This window comes from Pteropus alecto, unplaced genomic scaffold, assembly GCF_000325575.1.
Source record: "Pteropus alecto unplaced genomic scaffold, ASM32557v1 scaffold88, whole genome shotgun sequence".
Classification (NCBI taxonomy): Eukaryota; Metazoa; Chordata; class Mammalia; order Chiroptera; family Pteropodidae; genus Pteropus; species Pteropus alecto.
The window spans coordinates 3560016-3577403 of NW_006494611.1; the positions used below are offsets into that span (position 1 = coordinate 3560016).

The 17388-nt window shown below is 40.6% G+C and overlaps 1 protein-coding gene across 1 annotated transcript in view; it reads right to left on the minus strand.

Moving 5' to 3' along the window:
* Positions 1 to 3855: 3855 nt before the first annotated feature.
* Positions 3856 to 17388, minus strand: part of CUNH3orf70 (chromosome unknown C3orf70 homolog) — a 55293-nt gene continuing 41760 nt past the window's right edge. The window contains exon 2 of the mRNA XM_006925798.3: positions 3856 to 9880. Coding sequence (XP_006925860.1) covers positions 9324 to 9880 — 557 coding nt within the window. The 3' untranslated portion in view covers positions 3856 to 9323. The remainder of the gene's footprint in view (positions 9881 to 17388) is intronic.

A 17388-nucleotide genomic window follows, 5' to 3' on the forward strand; every position in this document is an offset into this window, starting at 1 on the left:
AGTTCACCCCAGCAGCCCCTCCTCTCTGGGTTGTCCTTGGCTATCTTTCTGCCACCCATGTGCCCGAAACCCTAATAGTCTGAAGCCTTCCCCAGCTTAACAAGGAAAATGTTTGACTAACCTTATTTCTACGCATGAGTGTTTTCTTGTCGCCATCAGTCCTGAAGTCAGGCTTATGTTCTGTCCACGCCGTGTCCTCCATAACCCAGTGCTTAAAACAGAGTAAGTATCACCATCTTTAAGATACTATCTTTTCAAATAAACTTTTTATGGGCAGAAATGTTCACAAACCCTATCTGTACAGCTAGATTAATTCACAAAGTGAACACACTTGCATAACTAGCACCAAGATCAAGCAAATAGAAATGATCAGCACCCCAGAGATCCCCTAAATTCTCTGTTCATCGCACCTCCCCCCAAAGTAACCACTATCCCGACCTCTCCCAGCATAGATAGCTTTGCCTGTTTTGAACTTCATATAAATAATGGTATGTACTATTTTGGAAGTGGTTTCACTCCAGTTATGTTTGTGAGATTTACCCACGTAATTCATTCTCATCGCTTAGTTTTCCATTGTATGAACACACCCAAATTTATCCATTCCATTGTTAATGAGCATTTGGGTTGTTTCCACTATTGGCCTATTTCCATCCTTCTTTTAGTGAACATATGTACATATTTCTGTTGAGTATAAACTTAGGAATAATTTAGAAAGGTAAGTATAATTAATGCTTTTGAATATATGTCCACCTGCATGAATGAATGAATGTCTGCAGCCCAGGGAGGGAATGGGATAGGTAAGATGAGAGATGGTGCACACCACCTACGCTCTGCACAGTCCCTTCCTGAGCTTGGCTCTTAGTGCACAGGCCCCGACTTCTGCCTCCTGCCCCAGCCAGGGGGTAGTTGGCTCAGGAGCCTGGCAGGATCTGCTGTTAAGCTGCTGGGGGGCTGGGCCTCGGTTTCACACTGGGGTACTTCCCTATAACTGAGCGAGGCCCGTAGCCCCATCCCTACCTGACATCTGTTTTCTCAGAACTCAGCACTACATCCATCTCGAAGGTCAGGATTTGGTCTTAATAGTCTTTAGGGAGCCTGAAGTCTTTAGGGAGTTTGCCCAACCCAGCCTCTTCTCTCTCCAGACGAGTGAGCTGGCCCATCATCCTTCAACACTCCCACAATGCACCCCCACCTCCACCTAAGATGGTGATTTCCAATCAACTCCCTCCCTTCATCCTCCCCATCGCTGACCTTGCCATGACCCCATTATTCCCTAAGTGGTTATATCAGGCATAATATGGGACCCAGGCGATTTCCTGTTCGATTCAGGGAACACATTGCAGCTCCAAGAGTTCAGTCTCTGACTCTTGGATATGTTGATCACGGAGTGAGAATAAATAAATCCTTTGGGGCAGAATTTAGTGCACAGGCCCTGACACTTAATCTGAAAGCACCAGTGAATTCTAGTTGGACCTACTAATCTTAGGCTGATCTCTCAGTAACCTATCCAGAGATGCCCACTGTGGGTCCCTCATTCATCTAGGGCCTTGGGTTCCTTGGGAACCCCAAATCCCTAGTGTCTTCCCCATATACTCAGTGTAGCCCCTAAATCATGCTAGGGCCACCTCTCACTATTCTAGATTCCCAGGTAAAACAGGTTCTGTGGGTCCCTGTGCAAATCCCTCCCAGGCCTTGATGAGGCTGCCCCCAAGACACAGCGCCATGCCATCTCCCCACCCGAGGCCTTCCTGAGGGCTCCTTGGCTGACTGGCCTCTATAGTGGCACTGCAGATAGACTGTTATGGCTTTTCAGGTCATTCTGCAGATACATGGCTGTGCTTACATTTGTTTCGTGAATTTTGGCATCACAGTTTACACAGGCAGATTGTAAACATGAGAGCAGAAAGCCGGCCCTAAGCCTAATTAATGCATGGGGTCCTGGTTAAGGCAGAGATCAGATGTTCACGGCTGGGTAATCAGTCAGTGAGTGCCTTGCGGTAGACTGGCCCCAGGTGGCCAGTCCAAAGTGAATGATGAATGAGGGCATGCAATAGTTGAAGGAGGCAGCTGGAACCAAAGGTCCCACCCCAACAGGGCTGGGAAGGGGAGAAAGCAGAAGCAGCTGATACCGAAAGTGATAAGATCTGAGGCCAATTCCCAAGAGAATTCACATCTGAGCATGAAGCAGCATCTAGGCTTCGTGGCAAACCCAGGTCAAGCCAAGATGGGCACAAAGCCAGAGCAACTTGGCGGCAAGGGCAACATCAGACGATGCCCAGAGGGCTGAGCTGTGGCTCCTCAATGCCTCCACCTAGAGCCAGGGGTGGTCTCAGTCTAGGGAGGGCCTAGGTGTGCAAGGTCTCGGGGCCTCAGGTGTGGGAGGAAAGACACAGATGAGGAAGAGAAGTCTAAGCAGGAGCAGGGCGAGGTTTGTCTGCACGTTGGCTAGATTTGGAATCAGCCGAAGTTTGGAGCTCTGGCCCTGCTACTTACCGGCCATTTATGTGCCTCACCTGCCTTTCTTTATAGCTGACTTAGCTCTTGGTTGCTTCAGCCATAAACTCACAAAATTACCCTGTTCCATCTACCACACAGAGTCACTGGTATGGCAGGTAAGTTGACATCTGGGAAAATGCTTGGTAAGTCCCCATTCAGATGTGTGGTACTTTGCTGGTCCACGATGCTGTGCTTTGTCATCATCTTGCAATGACGTTCCAGACCTTTTTCTTGGGATAAATCACCTGGGGTTTTATATTAGGTGACAGGCTAGGTGACATAGAGAGCTAACATGTCCCACTACAGCCCACCCTTCCTGATCTCCCATCTCCAAATTCACATGCAGAGCTTCAGGCCGGGGACTAAGAAAGATAATTAAGAAACAAATCCTCTCTCTTCAACCCACTGGCCCAAGAACTTTCTAACCATGGATGGAAGTCTGGAATGGGGTTGTACCTCAGTGGAGGCCAGTAGTTCCAGGACACACACTCTTGTCTTGTCTGGCAGGCGCACGAGCAGGTGAGATGCTGCCTGGACTCACGGGCTCTCTGCTCCCATCCCACATACCCAGCCGAGTCAGACTCCACCGGCACTCACTGACCTAGGACTCCGCATCTTCGACGTAACTTACTGGGTTTCCTTCTGATTACAAAAGTAATATCAATTCATCTTAGGAAACTAGGAAAATTCAAAAAAGCAAACAGAAAAACACCATTAAAACCTAGGAGTTTACTTTGCCTTGCTTTTCACTTCTGTTTCCATCAAATTTCCATATCTGCCTGGTTCCTAAAGGATTCCCTCTGACTCCCAGTTGCTGCTCCTTTAACCCTACTGCAGTGAACCCGAGTCCTGAGTTACTGTCTTGCCCACAGTTCTGTGTCAGCACAGAACTGGGGTGACACACCAAGGGTAAAGGCATTACCAGTTCCCGGTGATTGAACTGTAAGGAGGATGAGAGGCTAAAGTTTATTGCAGAATAAAAGTGTGTGTAGTCAGCAATTGTAAGAGCTACAATGAAATGCCTTCTAAAACTTGCCAACACAATCATGTAGACTTAAATTGGTAGAATGCACACAGAGTAGATGGGATTAGCTATCTGAAGTCACTTTGAAAGACAAGTTATCTTTTGTGAAGGCAGAAAGAGATAGCCTTGAATGCTAGTCAAGACGTGATTAAACACAGAAAAAGCTATGGCCTAATCAAAGCCCTGAGATATTTGCCCAAAGACGGATGGATGGAAGGGGGGGAGGGGTGTGTGTGTGTGTGTGTGTGTGTGTGTGTGTGTGTGTGTGTGTGTGGATGGATGGATGGAAGGGGGTGTGTGTGTGTGTGTGTGTGTGTTTTCGGGGGGCGGGGGGGAAGGTCTGTGTGGAGCACAGAAAAGGAAGAAAGAGGAAGGAAGCCTGTGGGTGTTACCCAACACTGCCTGGAGAACAGCCACCCTGGGGGAGGCATGAGCCTGTGGGAAGGTGTTCGCTGGGTTGGGGACAGGAATGGAACAGGTGCTGCTCTCCTCTCAGGCTCACTAAGCAGCTTCCTGACTCAGCCCCCAAGTATCGTGACGGTGGGAAGGGTGCTTACAAGAGTGGACAACACAGGCAAAGGGCCAACATCGTGAGCTCTAGAGCCAAAGTAACTGGGTTCAAATCCTGACTCCTTAACAAGCTGTGCCACGTGGGACACAAATGTTTACTTCTTGAGTTCTTTTCCTGGCTTGTGAGGTGGGGATGCTGAAATCTCCCTCAGAGGGTTGCTGTGATGATTACTACTCATAGAAAGCAGTAAGGTAGTTGTTGAGCTATGGTTATTAATAATACTAACAATGATATCATTGTTACTAATAATTTATTTAGCAGTGTCCAATGAGGTTACTCAAAAAAAAGTCAACTCCGGAAGCTGTTCTTTTCTGGGTGTGCTGAAAGTAAAATTGATCTCCTGGATTTGCCAGGCTGAGGTCTGGACCGTGAACCTCGGTGACCAAGTGGCCGCACCCGCAAGGACCTACTTGTGGGTAGAACTGTCTTACATGGCATTTATGAACTGAATACAAAGCTTGTGGCTTTGTGTGAAATACTGTTTGTGGGGGAATGTAAGTTTTATTTGTATAAACCTAATGTACCCAATGAAAAAGTTCTTATTACGAAGGGGTCTAAGAGTTATTATGAGTGATGACCATTAGTGTATGTTATGTATAACACTTACCTGTACTTCATAAAGTTTCTGTAAAGTTCAAATAAAGATGTAAACTGCTTATTTCCTGGTACAAGGTGAGCACTCAATATAAATGTTTCACATTTTTACAATGTTGGTTTTGTTTTGTTTAGCTCACACTGTATTGTTACTTAAATCAGACAGAACCTGTCAAAAGGGGGGACTGCAAGAAGAGAATATTCCAAAATCCAAAACATCAAATTTGTGTTGGTACAAAAGAAAAAAAATCACATTTATTTTACAAGGTAGTATTTTCCTAAAGTATTATACATAAAGGAAAGTTGAGCTGTCAGTAGGAAAACAATATAATTGTAGGAAATTACAGAATGGTCGACGTTGTGCTTAAAACTTTAAAATAGAGGTTTAAAAAATAGCACAGTAAGTGAATACTGCAAGGTATAAACAGCCTTAAAAAAGTGTATATGAACACAATGATATGGAAGCTCAATATTAAAACGTCTAGCGATGATTTGCTTTCAGACTTGTTCGGACTATTAAGAGAGCACTGCTTCGATCTTAACAGATTAGAACTCAAAGCACGAATAGAAACGTGGCCCTTTCCTAATACAGTCAACTCTCAATTATCCATAATATTGAAAGGGAGCGTAAAATTTTGAAAAGGTAAATAATTCCAAAATTAATTTTGAGAAGTGTCTTTGTACTTATTTGGATGTGAGAAAATACTGACATTCCTAGAATGACAGTACTGATGAAGTCAGCAGAACTCCCATTCCCTTCTCCCCTTCTCCTCAGTGAGAAAAGACACAATCACATACTACTTTCTAAAAAGCCTGAAATACAACTGACGTCCTTAATTCTGGTTCATATCTCCTCTGGAGAGGGGTGTAGGAAAGATAACGGTTAAAATTTTGTTTTCCTCATGTAAAAAGCCAAACTGTTGCAATAAAATGTTGCAAACGACGGAAAAATCAAGAACTGACTGTATAAATATTATTTTAACTTACGCTTTTTTCTTTAGTAGTATTTATATCGTCAAATGTATCTGGATATGTTCACACCTTTCTAAATTATCTGGTTGCATCCTACTACCCAGAGAGAAAAGTGCATAAAAGGAGTCTATTCCGATAGGTTCAGAAAGAACTGTGATGCTTCAATCAGGCCAGGAAGTAGAGGGTAAGAAATAAAACCACCACCCCCAAGACAATCACATCCTAGACTGAATCCAAAAAGTACTTCAGGGCAACACTTCTATGGTTTGGCTCTGGTTTGGGTGGTCTATTTTATTTTATTTTGTATAGTATTACAAAATACTACAAGTTTTTCCTTAAACTACAAGTTTTTCCTTAAACTACAAGTTTTTCCTTTTCAGGAAAGCAACTGTTTGTCTTTAGGGTTTTTCCTCAAATTCTCTTTTCGAATCTTGAAAATTACGAGGTAAAAAAATATCTAGAGTTGATTGGAAAGCCTTATTTGTTAATGTACCAAGTAGTTATAATGACAAAACACTTTAATTGCTGTATCATTTCTCAGAAAAGTTTTGAGCATATTTGAAACTTAAAAATTCTGAAATAAATCTTAGTGAGATAAGAAAGCTGAATTCCTCACAGCGCTTATTTTGTATCTTCTACCTAATAGCTTTTACAACTTTCAAAAAGTAGGAATGGTGCCAAGTTTCTACAAAAGCCCAAGAAAGCAGTTTTCTCCATCCACGTAGCCCAACCCTTTGTTCAGGTGAGCACGCCAGCTGGTCCAAGTTTAAAGCTTTCATATCTCTCAATGTACAAGTATTAACCAAAAGGCTACTTAACACGACTGTGTCCAGTGTCTATAATACACATTGCAGTCTAAACATTTTCTAAAGTGCCTATAAATATGTTTATACAAGTGAGCAATATAATATCAGGATTACAGAGAAATTCTTTTATATATAGAACAGGCCTAGAATTTAAGTTGAAACTACACATTTTTATATCCTTATCAGTTGTTTTTGGAATGCAAGCGTAAAGAAACAATTCTGGTTCAATCGTACATGATTTTCTAGAGAATTTAATATTAACAGTGCTAGGACAAAAGAAATTCTTGCTTGTGCTTGTTTAGAAAAGGTTATTTTGAGATCCAGGAGCATCTGATATTTAGAATCCAATGGAACATCTCCAGTTCTACAAAATAGATCATAGTAAGTGAAGCTTAGTGAGTTTTTCATTATAAAGAGCTTGTGCAAATATTTAAAGTGTTATCAATCATTATTAAATCCAAAAATTCCATTAAAATTGTGGCTAATCTGAATGGCAGTTCGCAAGTTTAAAAAACAGGAACCTAGGCAAAAGTCATAGATATTATTGATACTGGGCCCAACCCTGACACAGCCAGCTTCAGAAACGTGGTCCTGTGACCTGGTGGTGGTCTCCAATTATTCTAATGGATAGGAATGCACCTATCCATTAGGGCCCGGAGTAGAGAACTGATAGGAATGATGTAGAGAAAAAAGACCCTCCGTATGCCTACCAGGGGATTCAGTGAGCTCACCCACGGGGATGGGTGTACGCAGGGCCACAGTGCCACTGTCATCAACCTAGATAGGTGATGGCTGACTGCATGGCTTCTGGCTCCCAAGCTCCCCTTCGGCTGGCCACTCAATCACAAGAGGCACCGAGAGCCTCAGGCAGAGCTGATCACATGTCTGTCCCTAGCCCCCTGGCCTGGGCGGGCCAGGCAGATGGGGAAGCCCCTTTCTGCACTCCCGCCCGACCCGTCCTCTCCTGTGCCCTGCTGTTCCTGGAGTTCCTCTCCCCACCTTATTGGTTTGACTTGCTGAGTCCTTACATTTCAATAAGTGAAAACTTCATGCTGCATTTTCATCTAGTGTAGAAAGTTTTACCTAACATTGTTCTCAAAGGAATATGTACACTCTGCTTTCTAAACCCTGTGGATGTTTTGGGTACCTAAACCTAACAAAGTGTCCAGCCAATCACTCAAACTGCACATACACCTAGAAGAGCAGCTTCGGCCTAGAGTGATTTGTGAAGGAAGCCTATGGAGGCTTCAGGGAAGAACAGAACAGGCCTCTTCTCATTTCTTAAAATACAAACTTAGGAGTGACGTGCCAGAATGATGACAGAGCACAAGATGATGCCACAGGAGCACACTCACGGACAGTTAAAATACACGAAATAGTTCTCTATCTCCAACTTTGATAGTTCTAGTTTCATTAGGCCATATTTAAATTTCCTGGATTCTTAACTCTGCCTCACGAAGAGTAGATCTGGAGAACTGGCAGATAACCGACTCGCACAAGAACACCTGGTGTAAATGGAGATCAGGAGTAGAATTCTGAAGAGAGCAAAATAAGAATTATTCACTTATCTGCGTGTGTGAGGAAAGAGACCATGTACAACAGACTACGAGTATTACTGTAGTAAAGCAAATGAATATTACACAAAATATATTCTCCTGACTTAGCAGCAAACTATTTCGACTGCATTTGCATGTGCATAAAAAACCCATGCATTATACTGAATTCTAACCCATTTCTCGCCTAAACCATTCTAATGCTTCATACAACCAAATGAAGCAGAATTAACCAAACCTATTAGATTCATTCCTAATCCCTAAAGGACTGTTCTTAGCATTTCCATGCTAACTACAACTATTACTGTTTTTCCCTTAAGATGTCAGATGTGGTCGCCTCCTAAATATAATACTTATATAATACATAACTTCCTAAAAGTTTTCCCCAGATTTGAAGAACAATTAAGAAAAGCAGGGAAATGTTGGGGAACCCACCCAAATGCTACAACGCATTCCCCAGCTAGAAGCCAGGTACATCTCTCCTTCTCCTGGGTTCCCAGAGTATTCTGGGCACTGTGACCTGCATATGGTATCTCCCATGTTGGACAGTGGGTCCCGCTTCATGGGGAGTCAGGTCTTATTCATTCTATATCCCCAGAGCACTCTGCAGAGTGTAGGTGCTCAGCTAAAGCCGGATTGAGCATGAAATTGAAGATGTCGCCTCCTCTTAAATGAAGGTCTGGCTCCACCCCAGGGCATGGAAGGTTGCGCAGACACTGGTCACTACGAGGAGCCAAGCTGGCCTCCGGTACCCTCCTAGAAGTAACCCAGGCAACACTGGCCGAGCCCCATGCAGATGGTGGGGAGCAGGTAAAAGGGACAGAATGGCATCTACCAGTGCGCACTTTGTTCCCCTCACGTAAGCTGATTCCCATATGGGGCCAGCAGGGCAGTAAGGGTGCCTGTCAGTACTCCAAAAGTAACGCCAAGAGTTGTTCTGTGAAGAACTGACTATTTAGAAAATGCGGTCTCCTTCACTCTGGGCAGCTCCTCAACCTGATGCATGACACTCTGTGATCATCGCTTCATCACTTGCAAAGTTCCCTGTGAAATTAAGGCTGGGTCACAATTAATGACACCAGATGCTACATAGAAAGTAAGTCAAGATACAAAAGAAAACCGTTTATAAGAAAAAAAATCTGAGTTATAAGACTAATTCAAGAGTGAAGCTAATCAGCAGACCACTGAACTGCTATGGTTATTAGAGACAGGTAGAAAATACCAACTGCACTGGAAAAAGGATCCATCAGATGAAAGTACAAGAAAGCTCAGTGTGGATCAGAGGATGTGTCTTCCTGCCCGGAAGCTCACACGGTGGTTTCTATTGTTTCGATCACCTCCAGATCGGACTGCGATGGGGAGAGAAGGGTGCAGTCGTCCGGTTCCCAGCTGCTCTCTGGACTGTAATCTTCCTCTGAACTCAGTTCTGCTCCTTCTTCTGTGTCCTCATCACAGGATTCCACATAGTGAGCCCCAACTGCATTGATCCCAGAGTCCTCAGAACTTGAGGGAGAAGAGCAGTGATCTATTTTTGGTGTATTACTCTCTTTTGAAATTAAGGCATCGTGTGCAGAGACCTCCTCAGGGCTCATTTTGTGAGAATGCGGTGCCGGCTGCTTCTGCACATAACACATCTTCCCATTGATACATTTAACCTGATAGTTGTCAATAAAGAGGTCTGAGATCACACAGTACCTTGGTGAATCAGGTGGGAGGGGAGGCTGGAAGACAGATGCAAATTTCAGAAAGTGTTCGGTGAGTGAGACTGAGATCTGAATGGTATTTGTGGGTTCCTGAGGCTTCGCAGGAATCTCCGTGCTCGGAAGCTGTTCCACGGGGGTCATAGGCTGATACACGTATTTGCCTGTGGGGAACACAACAAAGGTGTTCGAGATCTGAGAGCATTACACAAACTACAGTAACGCAGCCATAATGGTCGCTTTCTGAGGCCTTAGAATGTTGTTAAAAATATTTCAATGACATTTCGAAAGAAACTAGTCATAGAATCATTCCACATTGTTATAATCAATTAAAAACAGCATGGTATATAATTTCATGGTATTTTCATCTAAGAATCTCAATACACTTTACAAATCTTAATTTATATTTGAGTCTAATGCCTCTGAAGTAGATGGTTGGATACTATAATCCTTATTTTATAGACAACTTTAAATGATTTACCCATCATACTAGATAAAGAACGTCCATGATATAGTATAGTAAAAACACAAGTTGTAAGATAGTATATGATAAATTATAATTTCATTATTTTTAATAATTATATGATAATATACACATTCAGGAACTGGAAGAATACATGCCAATTTATTATCAGGATTACAGAAAACGTTGAATTTTTAAGCTTCTGTGTTTTAATCACAATATGTATACACACGTATTTAATAGGTAATGGCCTATAGCAGCGGTCCCTAACCTTTCCGGCACCAGGGACCGCTGCTCCTATGAGAATCTAATGCCTGATGATCTGAGGTGGAGCTGAGATGGTGATGCTAGAGTTGGAGGTGGCTGCAAATACAGATGATGCTTCCCTCCTTCGCTTGCTGCTCGCCTCCTGCTGTGTGGCCCAGTACCAGACTGGTACTGGTCCGCGGCCTGGGGGTTGGGGACCCCTGGCCGACAGGATTGAGCTGGCCACCCTCAATGGCTGGAGAAAGATGTAGGGTGTGAAATGATCTCTTTTGAGACCAAAGCTCATCAGTGGCCCAAGTAGGAGATGTTCTTCCTGACACCAACTCCACTGGCACCAAGCAACATGAGCCAAGCAGAAGCAAAGGCACAGCCAAGTGCAGGGGTGACCTGCTACCCATTTCTAGGAAACCAAGCAGCTTATCTACAAACCTTCCCCTCTGCTCTGAACCCTTGGGTTTCTCACATAGTTTACATGGAAGTGAACCCTAAATGAATCTGTTCCTGGTATGTCTTTTTCCTTCTCTTTGACTTCACTTAGCGTTTAGTAAAGCCTCCCAAGTACCAAGTGCTAAGGAAACAGATACAGAGATGAGAATTACCTAGTCTGTGAGTCTAAAATGATTTCAAAATAGAAATATGAAAGGAAAACAAATCCTGAAAAACCCAGAGACAGTAGAACCAGCTTGGGTTTTTCCTAATGTAGTTATTTATCCATCAGTCTGTACTGTATCTTCTGCCTGTATTTATGACAGAGTTTTTAAACCTCAGCACTACTGGCATTTTGGACCAGACAATTCTTTGCTGTAGGGGCCTTCCTATGCACTACAGGATGTTTAGCGGCATCCTTGACCTCTACCCAGTAGATGCCAGTAGCAGCTCCTCCCCAGGCGTGACAATCAAAAATGTCTCCAGACATTGTCACATACCTCCTGTGGGGCAAAATCACCCTGGTTGAGAACCAATGACTTATGACATCCTCAGGAGCATCTCTTTGCAGGCAAATCACTCACTGGGCATGGCACCTGCTCCTGTTTATTTCTTGGTCAGACTGAAAAATTCTAGAATAGGAATCATATTTGTAATAAAAACTACCTTAGATTGTTTAAGTGAATTAATTAAGTAGAACAGCAATTTCAAATCACAAATACTGCAACATCAGTAATCTATTAGACATCAAGTGTGCCTATATTTTTCACTTGTTTTTGTCTTCTGTACAAAAAAAGGAGGCTTAGATGCCATAATTTCTTTGTAATTAAATTACCTTAAAAATATGTTCAACTCCATTCTGGAGTAACACATAGAAAAGGTACATTTAAAACTGTGAGGACTCTGGGTTGCCAGGTCTGCTTCCACGCCTAGGCATGTGTCATGTAAACCCTATGAAAATACAAGGGTGAAGAACCTGTCCTATCTGCCTGGGAAATGATGTTTAAAATATACCAGGCATCTTCATTTGTTACCTATAAAAAATGGGTACTACGCCTTGTCAGGCAGAGTTCTAATCAGGTAAAAGCTAACAGTTTAGCACGGTAGGACCTCTATTTCCAAGCATTACACACGGGCTCATCAACTGAAGGGAAAGAAGACAGACCCTCCAATCCACCAGCCCCAGGATTAGAGAAAGACATGTCCAGGCAGTGGACAGAGAAGGGACTTAGAGAACTTGGAGAACTACTCCATTCTGTCCACGGAGTGGTGAACAAAACATCTGGAACGGAGGTTTGGTCTTTTCTGTTCTTGACTGGTGGACTGGTGGTTATTGAGTTCAGGAGACTGTGGATGGCAGGCACTGGAGAACTGCTTATTGCAGAATGCTAATTACATTTATTCCAGCCAAAGTGATCCCTGGTTTAGTGACCTGCTTGTCACAGCCATAGAAGGTTCCCGGCAATTGATCTTCAGATCCAGAGGGTTCTGGCTTTAGTCCAAAGACAGAGAGACTCTTAAAGTTTGACTCTGGGGCTCTTCAAACCAACTGCACCTACTCTCACTTAACCCCCTGCCCCACCTCCTCTCCCCTTCCTCTCCTTTGTGTTTCCTCATAATTGATTTCTGTGCTTTTTCGCTTCTCGGTTCTTCTCTTTCTCTAATCCTTTCTCCTCAAAAGCACTATTTTATTTCCTTGAAGTGTAGTGAAAGAAAGAGAAATGCAGCTGGGAGAGGAAAATGAATATTGTATTCCAGATTCCATAAGTTAACTTTCTGTAAGTTAACCTACTAAATGTGCTTACTCAGAGCAAGAGAGACAGCCCCGATACCTGGTGATGTGGGACACAGATGCAAAGAGGAAAGCAGAGAAGAAAAATAGTAAAGATGGCCCGATGAGAAACAAGGTTTAGCAAACATTTTTCAAATATTATATACTATATTATTTGATTTGTTTACAAACACATAAATAATAAACTCCTCGAGCATTTAGTTTTATAAAGAGTTCAGAGGGGTTAGTGCCTTGCTCCAATCTCTAATCACCTCTGTCCTCTGTGCATTGTGCTGTGAATCGATGTTCACAGTGATAGCCCTGAACCACCACAAGATCCTGAGTCATCAGAGAAATTCAATTATGTCCACTCTACTGCACTTACTAAGAGAATAAAATGAACTAACCTACTTCTGCAATACCAAGGATTAAAACAAAGGGATTTTTGGACACAGCCAGGAAATTAAATAACAGCTATACTCTATTCTCTAAACGATCTTCTTAATTAAGAATTTACAACGTTATAAAAATAAATGCATGAGAACTTTTAAAACTTAAATCTCTAAAAGGAAAATATACTCAGAGTCTGGGCTTGGAGAAGAGCAAACTAGAGGTACAGTAAAAGAAGGATCCAGATATAATATTATCTGGCAATTCCACTTCTGGGTCTATGCCCCAAAGAACTGAAAAGCAGAGTCTCAAAGAGACAGTTGTAAACCATGTTCATAGCAGCATTATTCACAAGAGCTGAAAGATGGAAGCAACCCAAGTGTCCATAATGAATGGATAAACAAGATGTGGTGTGTACATACAATAGAATATTAGTCAGCCTTAAAGCATAAGGAAATCCATACTACAACATCAATGAACTCTGAGGACATTATTCTAAGTGAAATAAGCCAGTCATAAAAAAAAAAAAAAAAAAAAATTCTGTGATTCCACTTATATGAGACAGCCAGAGTAGTCAAATTCACAGACAGAAAGAATGGTGTTTGCCAGAGACTGGGGGAGAAGAGGGGATGGGAAGTAGCTGTTTAATGGGTATAGAGTTTCAGTTTTGCAGGATGAAAGGATTTCTGGGTGGTAGTGATGGGTGGTGGTGATGGTTGCACAACAATATGACTATATTAATACCACTAAACTGTACACAGAAAATGGTTATGATGGTAAATTTTATGTTATGTACATTTTACCATGATTTTTTAAATTAAAAAATTAATTAGTATAATTCACTATATTAATAGACTGAAAGGAAAACTTCATACAATTTTGAATATGTAAAGAATTCTTATAACTCCAAACAAGCCAGTTTTAAAGGGGTGTCACTATACAAGGGCAATATGAGGAAGCCTTGTACTGACAGAAATGTTCTGTAACTTGACTGTATCGTTGTCAGTATCTTATGATATACAGCTATAGTTGTCATTGGGAAAAAATAGGTAAAGGATATATGGGATCTCTAATTTTCTTTAATGCACTTTTGGTGGGAATGTAAAAAAACTGGTACAGTCACTACTGGAAACAGTATGGAGTTTCCTCAAAAAATTAAAAATAGAACAACCATATGATCCAGCAATTCCACATCTGGATATTTATCCAAAGAAAATGAAAACATTAATTCAAAAAGATCTATGCACCCCACATTCACTGCAGCATTATTTACAATAGCCAAGATATGAAAACAACCTAAGTGTAACATCAATGGATAAGTGGATAAAGAAAATGTCATATATATACACAAAAGAATATTATTCAGCCATAAAAAAAAGAATGAAATACTGCCATTTGCGGCAACATGGGTGGACCTTGAGGGCATTATGCTATGTGAAATAAGTCAGACAGAGAAAGACGGATACTATATGATTTCAACTATATGTGGAATTTATAAGAGCCAAGCTCATAGATATAAAGAACAGATTGGTGGTTGCCAGAGATGGGGGGTGGGGTGGTGGGGTGGGGGTAGACAGAATGGGTGAAGGAAGTCAAAAGGTACAAACTTCCAGTTATAAAATAAATAAGTTGTGGGATGTAACGTATGGCATGGCAACTATAGTTAATATTGTTTGCATTTGAAAGTTGCTAAGAGAGTAAATCTTAAAAGTTCTCATTGCAAGGAAAAAATATCTGTAACTATATATGGAGGCAGATGTTAACTAGACTTATGGTAATCGTTTTGCAATACACAAATATCAAAGCATTATGTTGTACAACTAAACTAATATAATGTTGTATGTCAATTATACCTCAATAAAAAAACAGCATGTGGATCTATAATTTTTCAAAATAAAATATATAATTTAAAACAATGAGAAAAAATATAGAAGTAATATACCCTTTTCAGTGCATTTTATCAGGAGGTACATGCTTTTGGTACATCTCATTACAGATGATAAGTTTGAACACTTGTTTAATGTGGTATTTGTCTAAGTTTCTCCACTGTAAAGTTAGTATTTTTCTCTTTGAAATTATGAAGTATCTTGTGAAGAGATACTTTGAAACTATGCAAATATCCTATTTCTCATCATACGTTCACCTGCTAATTTTAGCATGCATAGGTGGACTTGGTCTACAAAAATCATTACTCTGGTGTTTGCCAGTGATTTCCTATTTCTATCATTCCTTCCATATTTATTAATTAGAAATCTATGTCAGCAAGAGCAGCTTCTTCTTCCTCTATTTATTCAATTATTTATTTATATAACATTGACTCATAGAAATTTATTCTATTATATGGACTGTAACCTGTTACTATCATTATTTGTTTTATTCAGATTGTCCCAGATTTAGCTTTTAGGAGGTCCTTCAAGTTAGCACACATGTCCTTTCAACATGCCCCCATCCTGTTTTGAAGACTTCCTTATTTTCTGGCACCATGTTACTGGCTTATCTTATACTTCCTCTTGCCCCAGTCCAGGAATCTGCCATTTCTCCAAGGATCCCTAGTTCCTTTTCTTAAGAACTCCTACACAATCTTAAGCTTGTTTTCAAAATATTCCTGTAAAGTAGAATCTTAGTTTGCTAATAACACATTCAATCGCTCACAAAACTCATTCATAGGAAAATGAAGACTAAATCTCATCACAGTACTTAACATCCATTTTTAAAATAATATAACATTTAAAATAAACTTCATGAGCCCATTAATTTATCTGGAATCTTTAACAAAGGAACTGAAATCACTTTCTTAGTAATGACACTGATTATACAATACTAAGATCATAAAAATCAATTGTGTTCAGTAAGTGAAAAATAAATTTCATATATCTTGTTTCTTTTCAGGAAACCTGGTTCAACACTTACAGCTATTTCTCAACTAAAGACCAATCAAAACCACTAAATAAGTAACTCCCATTATCCCTTTAAAGTCTTGGTTCATGATCTTTCTGATTGTTCTTCCCCTTTGGAGTTTCACAAGGACTTATGACACACTAAAAAAGATTTACTTTCTCATTCTAGTTCTTTGGTTAAAAGAAAAAGAAGAGTTAATTACTTCCTCAAGCTCATTTACTAAGAGAGGAGTCAGTTCTAGGACCCAGGCCTTGTGACATCTTGTGTTCTTCAGGAGGCTATTCATTACTTCATTAAGAAGATTTGGATAATGCTCTTAATTTACACTGACATTCTCTGCCATTAACTTCAACTAAAACTCTAAGTTGTAACATAGTGTAAATACACAGCAGATACATTTCATTGAAGGCATTTTTTTGGTTGTAGAACACAAAGGGAAGAGAAAATATAGAGAGAGAGAGAGAAAAAAAATAATTCAGATGCCCGGTTAAGTTACTAATATGCACCTTGTTGAATTTTTCTATTTTTTTCCTTAGGATCAGTTGTGTATTTTGATTCTCTAAAAAGATCCTTTGGGGGGAAATAGCTTTTTGCTTTTACAGAGAGTTTTATGACTGTTAAATGTGTGTCCCCTTGACACATGTAGTACACTGCTCTCAGGGAATGCAAAGTAATTTTAAAATTAGCCTAAGCAAAATATAATTAGAAAGGTAAATCTACTGGAAAAAAAATGAATGGCCTAAGGGAAATTGCATCCACAGTTCAGTTCTTTGATTTTATACAGTGAATCACAATTATGTTTATTTTATTCCCAAGGGCACTCATTATATTAAGAGTAATGTTAAATACTCTTATTCATCTATTTCTGCAATGTCCATTATTTACTAAGTTGAGTAGCATATCACAAATTAAAAGCAAAAGAACATACATTAATTATAATCAATATTTTTTGTGGCCGTTCCCTCCACTCTGGCCCACTGGCAGTCAATATACCAATATTTTTGTACTTTGATCTATGAGAACATTAAAGTTCATATATTGCCCAATATGTTGAAGTCCCCAATCAGAAATTTATGCAAGATCCTAGTTTCTTCATTTTTCAAATTGTATAACCTTCTTTAGTGCAGTGGAGCATATTATATAAAGCAAAGCCCCAGTGAGACAGAAAACCAGCAGCCTGGTTTATTTATTCATTTACCAAATATTTATTGACTATCTACAATGTTTATACTAGTAAATCAGATGCTGCGAGGAAATAAAAAGTAGTACAATATGTAGTCATGCTTCAAGGAGCTATCAGATTGGGAGTAGAAGATAAAAATAAAAATAAGAGTTGAGTAAAACTATAAGGATATATACAAGGGTATTCACCAAGAGGTTCGGGCTTCATTGGAGGATTCTACATGACTATTAAAAGATATGGACCTGTGGAGTAGCCATCAGAACCACTCCAGATC